Below are 12,257 nucleotides of genomic sequence, written 5' to 3'. Positions count from 1 at the left end.
TGAGTGAAGATTTAAGGTGACAGGAAATATAAATAACTGCGACTTGAATCTTTGACCCAGAGTTCAAGCTCACTGCTGTAATATATCCTGTAAAATATCTCTCATAATAATCTGACAAATATAACATTGTCCATATTATATTTACATTACCAAAGTGAGATGATTTTAGTCTCATGAACAACATCAGCTGTTCTGCGTGTACTCTGAAGCGTGCGGTCGCTAAATTGGGACACAGGCACTGAAGCCGTCACACTGAAGCATTCTGGGAGTTTGGTGAACGTGGAAATAAGCACAACAGCTGTTATACCTGAGAACATCAAACGCAGCAAACCAAGTTATTGATAACGCTGCTGATTACATCACCGGCCTCTGAGGCAAGGACGCCCGCTGCCTCACCTGCCCTTGTTTCACAGGTGGGAGGGACTAAGACGCCAGGAGTCGAGGACGGGCACTTATGCTGTGAGCGTGGCGCCACCTCCAGGTTGTAAGCGCCACTGCTGACAAAGACACAGACGCTTCTTCAGAGTGAGATTTGATTTATGTTCTTTCATTGAAAATTAACAATTTTAAATAAAGTTAGTTTAACATCTCATTAATCAAACGAAGAAAAAAAACGGAGGTGATGATGTGTAACTGTGATTTAAACGCTCGAGCAACATTTGAACAGTTTGTCACGTCGGCTCGGTCTGGTTTTCCTCGCTCGCCTCAAATCCCTGAGACTGAAGTCAGAGACGAGCTGAAAAACTGCAAACCAAACATCCACAGATCAGTCCTGTGTGAAATATTAAGAACATAGAGTGACGTGTGTCGGTCGCACTCATAGTTTAACTGATTTACATCAACAACAGTAGAATTAAGGATTGAGGCATAATTTAAGGAAAGCACCTGGTTACAGCTTCATTACAGAAGCACACAGTTCATCAACAAGCACCGCAGTAACTAAGAACCTCAGCCTTTAGGTCGTCACAATTTTATTGGAGGTAGAGTCTAAACACACCTGAGCACACAGCTGAGCACACACTGGGTTCCCGGCCTGTGTGAGTATGAAATGCATGACTTCATAGTTTTTAAAAAAGGAGTAAAAAAGGTGATAAATAAAGAGTTGACATGTCCTCAGCTCTGCTGATGCCAGAGTGTCTGACACAGGTAACGGAAGACGCAGGTGTCGGATTCCTGCTCCCAGACACTGCAGAGGATCAACATGTTCAAGTGTCGCTGAATTTATTCAGCAACTTTCTTTTGCTCTGATTTATGTTTAAGTAAAAAAAAAAAAATCTGTTTTTCTCCTGGAAACAAGAAACATGATTAAAAATCGTTTTTCTAATTATCCTTCGCCACCAGGGGGCAGCGTGCTGACACTTTCAGTACTTCCTTTCAGCCCGTCCTCATGGCCTTTTTCACAGGACTCAAAGCTTACGCTTACTCACTGCACCATCTTGTGGTATGAAGTGGTATTACCTGAAAGTACACCTGGAATTAATTGAACCCAAATTTTAAAATGAATGAACCTGCAGAGGGCTCATTTGAACTGTAGTAAGAGGTTTAAATTAGTTTGAAAAACATTGTTGTGCTGCTGAATCTCTCCAGCAGTGAAAGGCTCATCCATCAGCGTCGTCCTCAGGTGAGAAACCGCAGATACCTGCGCACAGACTGACACGTCAGCACTGTCGCTGATCAAATGACCACATCTGAACGGTAGCGCCTCCTCCTAACTCGACAGCTGCTGCTCTGCAGGGGCACTGGAGGACTGTGAGGAGGGGGAGGAGGAGGTGGTGGCAGCTGTGGTTAGAGGAGATAAGTCCTCACAGGTGAAGTAGTCCTTCAGGGGGGCCAAGAGGTGACGGACGACGGGGACACACCACGCCTTCCCGAGCACCTTCTGCCGCTGCTGCCGGTTCATGTCCCGCACATCGGTGTAATGTTTAGGGAACCCGAAGACTCTGCAGGGAGGAAGGAGGACACCTTTAATAATCCACCCATCTAACAGGACAACTTGTTCGCGGCCCAGATAAAAACTCAGTGGATCCACAGAAATCAGCCCACAGGCTGTTAGAGACGAGTGGACGAGAGACGTTACAACCCTTCAGCCTGCTACCTTTCCAGCTCCGTGATCCACAGTTTGTCCTCTTTGCCGTTGTAGAGGACGGGAAGCTTGTTGACATTTTTTCCTTGTTTCAGGGAGTTCGCATTGGTGGTGATCGTCCTCACCTTACACATCTGGAACACAAGCATGAGAACGATCATGTGGCCGAGCAGCTGTGGACGGATCACAGCGAGGAGCAGACTCAGTCACTCACCGTGGCCTTTCTGCCCAGCTCCAAGCACTCCTGCAGGTCCAGCTTGTCGCTCTGGGTGGCTACGATGGGCCTGCGGGTGAAAAATAAAACTTTATTTAAAGCGCTTATCCGGCAACGCATGTGAACTTTTTCCCCTTTTGGCCTTGGAGAATCTCAGTATTTGCTCTTATTTTGAAAGTTTCGTTGCTGCTAACCGCCACAGCCCTTCCTGTCTGCTTGGGTCGCTGTGGCCGTCCCGGAGCCGGCGTCGCTCGCAAAAGACAAACTTTTCCATCGGAAAACTTTGTCTTCCTGGAATGAGGAAACGTGCACTCACAGAGCTCACCGGGCGTCTCCCTCTAACGATCTTTGCTTCAGATTTAATCACAGCGATTCATTAAAAGCAGCCGCTGCCGTCCTCTGCAGCTCCAGCTCAGCACAAGCCCCACGATTCATGGAGGCCGCACTTCCAAAGAGGAAACTCCACGAAAACATGAAATATCCGACTAATACTTTCCACTAATATTAAAAAGATGCTAAAGCTCACGCACCTCCTCATTCCCGGGATGTTTCCCCAGAAGTAGCGAGCTCTGCGGGCCGGAGTTACGTGCATGGCGTCCACCATCACCGGGTTACACTGACGGGAAAACAAGACACAGTTTACACCTCGTCAGTTTAACTAAGGAAGCACACAGGAAGAGGAAGAGCAGAGGGTTATGGATCCAAACGGAAGTGAGCGCGTGCAGACCTCCAGGAAGCGGCAGATGCTGATTTTGTTGCAGGTGTTCATGGCGACCGTGTTCTCGTACAGCCAGAAGAACGGCCGCGGGTCGTCCTCTTTGGGCTTCAGCCACTGAAGGATGCGGTAGTAATCAAAGAAAAGCCTCCCGGTGCCCTCTGCAGGAGGGAAGAGACACAGGAACACCAATAACCTTTAGACCACTGACACCTGTGTGACCGGACGAGCTGCAGAAACCTACCGTAGAGGCCTTTCCTTAACGGGTTGACGATGGAGAGGTCGTTACAGGGGCTGCCGCCGATGAGCAGGTCAAAAGGTCCCCACTGCTCGAGCTGGAGGAGCAAAGAAGACGTGGTGAGAAAAGGGGGCGGGGCTTCACCGCAGCACTTTCTATATTGTGACCCGTCAAACACACTCAGTCAAATCTTCTGTCTCAGCTCAGAAAAACAAACTGGAGACGCCCTCTCAGTCTGTCCGCCATGTTGGTCTCCTGCTCGCACGGATACGTACCGCTGTGGAGACGCCAAAATAAAACAGAGCGCGTCCTCATTTGTGGAAAGAGGAATTACGAAGGACATACGCGTTCCTGAGTGATGTGCCGCACGTCTCCGATGTGGACGATCTTCCCGTCGTGGTTGACGGTGGCAACGGCGACCGAATCCTCGCAAACCTCAGAGGCGACGTATTTGTCTATTTTGATGCCCAGGACCTTGAGCACGTAGAAACCTGTCGGGACGCGGAGAAAAGAAGGGGCTGTGTGGAAGAGCAGGAGCGTATGGCCGTTTCACAGGAGCAGAAGGGCAGGTAAAGCTCACCTGTGCCGATGCCGTCGAACAGCGACAGGACTCTGACCGGTCGGCGGAGGTTTGCAGGGATGGACGGGTAGACGCGGTGAGGCTCCTGCAACAAGAAAAACAGCATCACACAAGAGCCGGCGTGATTTCTGACGAGACGACAGGAAGTCACACCTGACTCATAACACGGGGTGCTCCGATGTAAAAAAGTGTAACCCTGAGTGGATCTGATGCCGACACCAACATTTTATTTCTAATTTCTATTTATCTTGAAGAGAATTAAAGTAAATGCGTCACCAACATAGTTTAAACCTCTACACAAACACATAAAACAACAGAAGCACAGAACTCCTGATCCTGCTGGCACTGATGGCTGCAGTTCACCACATGGCCACAGGGGTCACTAGCTGTGACAGAGGGCGGGGCGTCAGACTGCAAGGAGCTGTGTGCCGCTGCTGGCATGTCCTCTCATTTTAGCCGTTTTGTTTTTTTATTTCAAAACTGCAAACAGGAGCACGTTTCCCTCTGAACTCACTGAACTACATCCTCTGTCCTGCATTTTGTTCGTATGTAAAACACAAACGCACACTTTAGTGTTCACGTGAGTTTGTGACGCTAACACAGCCGATCCCTCAGCATGTTTGTGCTCATGGTGCCTTCATATTCAATCATTTTTGAAGATTTTAATATTGCACAACAAACAAATCGTCCCTAACAGAAACGTCACCTCAAGGGACAGACGGCGTCATATTTCTACGGCTGCGAGTTCGGCCCGCTGCGCTAAGCAAGCATTACTTTGACAACTGTCGGGAATAAAAATGAACTTTCTGCCACGATATGGACGAAAGAATCTGCTGTGCGAGTACCTGAGGAAACCTTTGTGTGGGAGCTACAGTTACCATTGTTAGAGTCGTCACGTACACCGCAAAACACAAAAAGGGTGACGCAACACTCTGACTTTGCAGGTTCCCTTCACACAACTAAAAAGAAAGTCATGAGTAAAACTGCTTGTAGGTCTTGTAGCTTATTTGTGAGAATCAGAGTCTAACCCAGCGTATGCAATAATGTGGATATTTAAAGATGCGTGCAAGTTTACACTTATGCATAATTTGCAGGGGGCAAGAAGGTCCTGAGTTCAGTTCCTCCATCGGGGTCTTTCTGGGTGAAGTTGGCATGTTCTCCCCGCGTTTGTGTGGGTTCTCTCCAGCTTCCTCCCACAGTCCACAGACATGCAGTTAGTGGGGATAGTTGGAAACACTAAATCACACCGTAGGTGTGAATGTGAGCGCGAACGGTTGTCTGTGTGCCCTGCCACGGACAGGAGGCGTGTCCAGGGTGTACCCCGCCTCCTGCCTTAAGACAGCTGGGATAGCCTGCAGCGCACGCCGCAACCCTGAGAAGGTTACGCGGAAGCAAATGGACGGATAATTTTTTAGTAACGCTGTTAGTCCCCAAGCAACTGCAATGATCAGATACCCTGGGGGAGTTTAAGTCCATGTTAAAGGAAGTTCTTTTGTTTTCAATGTCGCTCTTAATTTGATGTGTTGTGAGATTTTTCACGTGTTCGTACAGGATATTTTATTTGTTTTAATGTTATATACTTATGTGCTACATGTATTTTGACTTTTGTTGCCATGGTGGCAGGAAATTAGATCTCAGTGAGATTTTACCTGGATAATTGAATAAAGGACTAATAGAATCAGCGGGGGCAGGGCAGCACCTTTGAGGCTTCCTGCACACAGATCTTTACGAAGGCTGGTTTTCCACTCACAAACTCCATGCCGCTGTCATTGGTGAAAAACTCCTGCACGCGGATGCTCCAGTCCTCTCTGGGGATCAGCGCTCTGTGGGGTCTGTGAGCCTGACACAGGTAGCAGATCCACGGGTCCTCCAGCTTCAGCGAATCAAACGTTCCCGGCCCGACGAGGATGTTCAGACAGTCCTCGCAGTAAGACCTGAGGACGGAGAACAGAGGTTAAGAACGGAGAACGGGCTGGCACATGCGGCCGAAACACTGAAAGAAGCTGAGAACCTGCAGCAGCCATCGTTGCCACACAGCAGGACGTCCATCCCGTAGCAGCAGATGGTGCAGTAGGACTGATATCCATCGCCGTCGTAACGATATAAGGTTTCTGTGAAGTTATCCTGCAGGCACACAGACACCATCACAGCCAGCTGCTCAGGAGGAGCTTGAACGTTTCGAACAACACACAGAAACAAAGGAAAACATCTGCTCAGTTCTTTAAAAGCTCTGCAGGATTCCTGTTTCTGCGTTAGGTCTACGCTGCAACCCGACACCACAAACTGCAGCAGCGCCCATGCAGCTTTAAACTGCGCGTGCTGATGGATGCACAGGTCCTTCCTCACGACTATCAGGGAGTCGAGCACCAAGCCTGAGAGCAGCTCCTCACCTTACACTTCAGGCACAGGCCGCCTTTAAACAGAGGGTGGAAGATCTCAATGTTGTCCGTCCCACAGCACAGACAGTACCCTGCAAACAGCACACGATCAAACACACGAGCATATACATGCAAAGATTCCAGGCATGCAGCGCTGCACACTCACCCTCCATGTCCAGCTTCATGTCCACGATCGTGCTGATGATCGTCTCTGAAAGGAGCAGTGAGAGAGAGTGAGCCACGTTCACACCTGCTCAGGTGAGAGCTGACAGCGGAGGCTAACAGCTGCATCGCTAACAGCCGCCGGGCGTTACCTCTGTGCTTCTGGTCGGGCTGTGCGTAGGAGGCGGTCGGCTTGTTGACCTTGTTGTGGAGTTTGGTGTAGATCTTCTTCTTGCTCGGCATCCAATCAGACGACACGTCATCGTTCAGCTCGCCTCGCTTCTTATGAGCCTTCCTTCCTCTCCATCCCGTCTTACTCTTCCCCTTTCCCTCCTCTTCTTCCTCCTCCTCCTCCTCCTCCTCCTCCTCCTTCCCCCGTCTCCCCATCTTTGACCCTCCTCCTCGAGCTTCCTTCTCCTTCCGTGCTTTGGGGCCGTGCTCTGCAGGATGACCTTCCTTTTTGTTTGCCGTTGCTGGCTTTGAGGCCTTCCTGATGGAGCTGCAGGACAGCCTCTTCAGGCACACCTCCACATCTTTCAGGTTGATGCTGGAGGAGTCAGGAGAAGAGGAGGCTTTATGGGGGAGCTTCTTCATCACCCTCGACCACCAGTCTGCAGAGGGAAATCAAACATGTGATCAAAATACATCATAAATAAGACGGAGCACGTCAAGTCTGTCCTACTCTGAGCTCCTCCTGTACGACCCCTGACCCCGCCTCCACGACTGACACAGAAACAGGCGTTCACAGGTTGCCACACCGTGACTCCGACTCAGTCAGGCAGGTAGTACCAATGTTCTTACCGTTCTTTGGAGCGTTGGGCTGAAATCCTTCAGGCCCCGACGGCTGGAAGCCTCCCAACGCCCAGTCCAACATCTGCTTCAGCAGCTCCTCTCTGCCCGTTGGAGGAGGAGCGAACTGCTTCTTACAGCGCCGAGCCGCCTCCTGGTGCAGAGGAAGGAGGACGCGTCACATACGAGCACACAGACTTTAGTTTAGCAAAACATATTTAAAAGAACATAGTAAGAACTCAGAATAATCTCAGGTTCCTTGAAGTTTTGACCTGTTCTTTACAAAACGAGTCCAGGACTCTTCAACTCCAGTATTTCTCCTGTTTGAACAAACACACCTGCAGGGACAGGTACACCGCCTCCTGGTAGGTGTTCAGGATGTTGAAGGAGTCGGCACAAAAGTTCTGGGTGAACTCAGCGAAAGGTTTGAGATCCTGCAAACTGACCTGGGATCAGAGAGAAGGAAAACATCCATCCACCGCGGGCCGATCGGCACAGGAGGAAAGCACAAATACAGATTTTACTAATAATTTAAAGCAGAAGACAAAGAAACGACGTCTGATCACGTCTGCAGAGGAAAGGACTCAAACTCAGGGCATGCACGCACAAACGCACACACACAACCCCGTTCAGCTATCTTAGTGAGGACCTTCATTGACATAATGCTTTCTCTAGCCGCTTACCCTAACCATCAAAAACCTGACCATAGCCCAACTGTACCCCTGACACTAAAACCACATTTTGAGCCTCAAAAAGGCTTCAAACTTGTGACGACCGTGTGTGTGTGTGTGTGTGTGTGTGTGTGTGTGTGTGTGTGGTGTGTGGTGTGTGTGTGTGTGTGTGTGTGTCTGAAGTGTACTTACATGTAAATGCATGATTTCGGTCCTCACAAAGATATCTAGACAGGAACACACACACACACACACACAACACACACACACACACACACACACACACACACACACACAACACACACACACATATACACACACACAACACACACACACCACACACACACCACACACACACACACACACACACACCCCTCTCATATTTGGCAGGAGGGGCTCTCTAACAGCAAATCATTTCTCTTCTTAATCAAACATGAGTCTAACGTGACTGAGAAAACTGTAACTGAAGGAAAAGGAGAGAGAGGAGGTGAAGCGGGACGTCAGGTGACTGTGTGTCAACAGCTGTGATTGGATGTCCCGAGAGGACGAGCGAGGGACTCAAATGAGTATAGAAAGAGGCCCAGGAAGCTCCAGGTTGGTACTTCCACTGTGATTGGCTCTGGGGGCACCAGAGGAGATGCTGACACTGAACTCTGGTTGGATCTATGACCAGCTTTGTTCTGCTTGAATTTACAGTATCAATTCAGCAGGATTTGTCTCCCTGTTTCCTTATCAGAGGAGGACCGTCGGACGTCCTCATCAGTCAAGCTCTGCCCTGCGCTCTGGGTACGACTCACTGGATCAGAGCCTGGACTAAACAGAGAGCTGATCCACACTTCCTGGTTCCACAGGTCGACAGCATGGTGCGACTCACCTGTGAGGACGTCTTTTGTCCGTACCACTCCACCAGCGTCTTCCCTGGCAGTGGAGTTTCTCCTCTGCACGGCAGGACGACGGCCGGCCACAGCGCCGAGCTCCCAGCGTAACCCCAGACCAGCTCCCCCTTCAGGACAAAACACACACAGATGTGTTCACGCGAAACACTGTTAGTTTCTGTTGCCATAGCGACCAATGTGCGAGCAGGTGATTTCACAGTAAGCTAAACTGAGTCGACACCAGCAAACACACTTTCCCATCGCTGCCTTCAACAAACGCACGCCGAGTTTCACATTTTTGTACAAGACGCTGCAAAATAAGAAACTGCCACGGTGTGAAAGCGCTGAAACTTTCTGATGTCCTTAAACGCATCGTTTCATGTGACCGCCGCCTCCAAACTCAGTTTTCTGTTATTTGTTACCAACAAACTCAAACTGTCCCTGATTGAGAAGAAAAGTTTGGTACTTGGCTGTTCAGCTGAAATGTTGTGCAGACGCGTCACACGGCGCCTGCAGTGACACAACACTCATGAACACAGTAAACACAGACAGCGCTGCTAGTTAGCAGCTGGTGTGAAATGCCTTACAGGTGGTTGTTCCCGCGCCGATGCTACTCGGGTCGGCGTGGCTGCCGAATCCTCGTCATCGCTGCTCACGACAAAATCAGACTTGGCCTGACGATTTCTGTGACCTGCAAACGAGACGAGAAGCGGCTGAAGCAGCTCAGCGAACAAATACAAACGGAAACGGCCCTTTCTTATTGCACCGGTGTGGCATTTCTTACTGTGCAGCTGCCTCAGTCTGTCAGCCCGACACATTCTGGAAGCTTCTGTAACATCCACCACATCTGGATAAAAACAGGACACGCAGTCACTGATTAACATCAACGAGGCGTCACATCAACTTCGTGTCAGAGCTGCAAACTCCGGCGTCAGTCCTACCGGAGGAGTTTTCTGTGTCGCCCGACTCCTCCGTGCTGCAGTATTCCCTGGAACGCACAGGTGGTCTGGATTTGGTCCAGTCGCTGTCCTCCGATGAGCTCAGTTTGTCCACTTCCTGTTTCCTCTCATTATCGTGAGCTGTCTGGTGACGGACGGGTATCTTCCTCCTGCGGTTGTTGGGTCTTCTCGCCCACATCCCCGGTTCAGGCAAAGCTTTGGAGGCTTCTCGGCTGTCAGGAAAAGTCTTGGGGATGTTCGACACCTTGGGATTAAAGCAAAGACAGAAAAAAGGGAAATTATTTATCCCTTCCCACCTGAGTCGTGTGGGCCACTCACATGGCTTTGACCTCTCACCTTAGCAAACACCTGGGTCCGGTGCAGCGAGCTCGGCAGGGCCAGGAGGGTCAAAATGAGCCTGCGCAGCGTCGAGCCGGGGCCGACTTCGCTCACCATCTGCAAACAGACACGCGTCGTCTCGGCTCACGCACTGAGCTTTTATCCATGTATTTACTGCAGTAACCAGACGTGTGGACGTTCAGGCCACGCTGGTGCCCTCACCTTTGCCCAGGAAGTAGCTTCTCCGCTTCTCGTCGCGTGAGTCAAACTGAGGTAGTCGTCCTGAAGTTGATCGGCTTCTGAAGAGGCGGGGTCACACAGACGCAGCTCTACCGCCATCTCTGACAGCACGCTGCTGGATAGCTTATTCTGAGGACGGGATGTTGCATTGCAGAGTCATTAGCAGCAGGTACAGACGGCATCTTATGAACACAGCGTAACAAAGTGACCTTTAAAGTGCACAAATCCTGCAGCCTGACAGCAGCTCACAGGAGCAGCCAGGACCATGTGTGGGTCAGAGCATCTGGCTAATCTACCTACAGCACACATGTACTGGAAGCTCTCTCTCTTTGGGGAACTGGCGCCCTGGTTATCGTCGCCGCCCTCAGGTCTAAACGTCATTTGAATCGACTACTCAGGAAATCAGAGACAAATACCATGTGCAGAATAATTTGTTGTATATCAAAGCAGCTTTGATTTCACACACTCGAAGGTGATTCATGATAAAGTAAAATGCAGATTTGAGGAGGCAACCCGACTACGAGCCAGGAAAATCCTGCTGCAGCCGCTTTTCTTAGACTACAAGTCGGCCGGGAATCAAACCAGCGACCTTCAGCGTACCAGCCCTGCCCTGCCTCCAGCAGCACACAAACAAAGACGTCTTACGCTGACTCTGTGAGGGTCTTTCTGGACGAGGGTGATGTTCCTCAGCGCCGAGTCTCCGAGCTGCTCGGGAACGCTCTCGACCACGCTCCGCAGCGCCGCCTGGTAAAACACCCGCGCGTCCTTCATGAAGTCGGCCCTGTCCTCGTCGTCCAGATCCACGGCCGAGGTGGCCCGCAGGAGGTTTTTGACTCGAGCGCCCACTTTCACCTCGGCTGCGGGCAGCAGCTTCGCCTCGCTGCTGAGCAGCTTCACGTCTCGCCTCCTGAGAAAGTCGTCGAGGGCGGCCGGCTGCAGGACCCTCGCCGCGTACGAGTGAAGCAGCACGAGCGTGAGCTGCAGCTCCACTCCGACATTCGCAGAGCCATACTGCTGCAGCTCCTGGAGCGCCCGGAGCGGCTCCAGCGCGTAGGCGAGGAACAGGAAGTGTAGCTCAACTTTCGGATCGGTCAGCCGGACGGTGATTCGCTGGGTGCTGATGTGCTCGGCGTCCACGGCCAGCGCCTCAAGTTTAAAATACTCCACCAAATCCGTCCAGCAGCCCGCCATCTTCTGCACGGCGTGGATGAAGAACAAGCACTGTGAGGAGACGGGGCGGGACAGGTTGTGGTGCTCCACGTCCGCAAACAGCTCCTTCAGGCTGTCGTTGATGGAGGCGCAGGTGGAGTAGTGACGGTGGATGTCTTTCACCAGGTCGACCACGTGACTGAAGGATGTGAGGAGTCCGGCCTGGCACGCTCGTCCCGCCATCCCAGGAAGGCCGCAGAGCGATACCAAGCTGGGGCTGAAAAGTCGGAGCTGGGCTTCAAACCTCCGGCTCACCTGTGGGGGCGGAGCATCACAGTAAAACACAGCCAGGTTGGAGAGAGGAAGGCCAGCCTCCGTCAGCGCCTTCATCAGAAGGTCTGGATCTGACTCCGGGGCTCCGACTGCCGAATCCACGCTGAGCTGCACCGCGAGCAGCGCCCTCACCACGCTCGCACCCGAGCAGCCGTCGAAGTAGCCAATCAGGACGATGCTCGTCCTCCGGCCCCCGCCCAGCTCCACCCCGACGTGCAGGTACAGGCAGTACGGTGTGCTGCGGAGCGCGTTGATGATTTGGCCGGTCGGCGTCAGGTCCACGTCATCGCGGCAGTACTGTTTACTGAATCGCAGCAAAACATCGCCCTCGTCCACCAAGGAGTCTGCTGACTCCGCCTCCTTCACCTGCTCAGGCGGAACACACTCGTCTATGTTTGTTACCGACTCCATCGTCAGGTCCACCACGTCGTCCTCGTCGTCGGAGATCAGCGAGATTACATCATTTGCTTTTTCTTGCTCTATGGTTTTACTGTCCGTCGTCACGGTGACGGCGAGTTTCTGATTCGGCAGGAGAAATGCACCACCTGCGGGG

General features: G+C 51.4%; 1 protein-coding gene across 1 annotated transcript; it reads right to left on the bottom strand.

Annotated features, from left to right (window-relative positions):
- Window positions 1-6: 6 nt before the first annotated feature.
- On the bottom strand, window positions 7-12,249 carry LOC102304893 (the record flags this gene model as incomplete). The annotated part of the gene is given in 22 exon segments (XM_005952913.3): window positions 7-1,940; window positions 2,096-2,217; window positions 2,298-2,367; window positions 2,828-2,913; window positions 3,025-3,173; window positions 3,257-3,347; window positions 3,596-3,741; window positions 3,831-3,915; window positions 5,581-5,764; window positions 5,842-5,954; window positions 6,221-6,300; window positions 6,375-6,419; window positions 6,523-6,981; window positions 7,172-7,313; window positions 7,498-7,605; window positions 8,705-8,833; window positions 9,293-9,396; window positions 9,490-9,552; window positions 9,647-9,908; window positions 10,001-10,099; window positions 10,205-10,351; window positions 10,868-12,249. Coding segments are annotated over 22 exon segments (4,298 nt in total), but the record flags the coding sequence as incomplete, so codon positions are not given.
- Between the last annotated feature and the right edge of the window lie 8 nt (window positions 12,250-12,257).

Source organism: Haplochromis burtoni, unplaced genomic scaffold (assembly GCF_018398535.1).
Source record: "Haplochromis burtoni strain Fernald_Lab_line unplaced genomic scaffold, NCSU_Asbu1 Contig_2472, whole genome shotgun sequence".
In the NCBI taxonomy this organism is placed as follows: domain Eukaryota; kingdom Metazoa; phylum Chordata; class Actinopteri; order Cichliformes; family Cichlidae; genus Haplochromis; species Haplochromis burtoni.
This window is presented reverse-complemented; position numbering and strand designations above follow the sequence as displayed.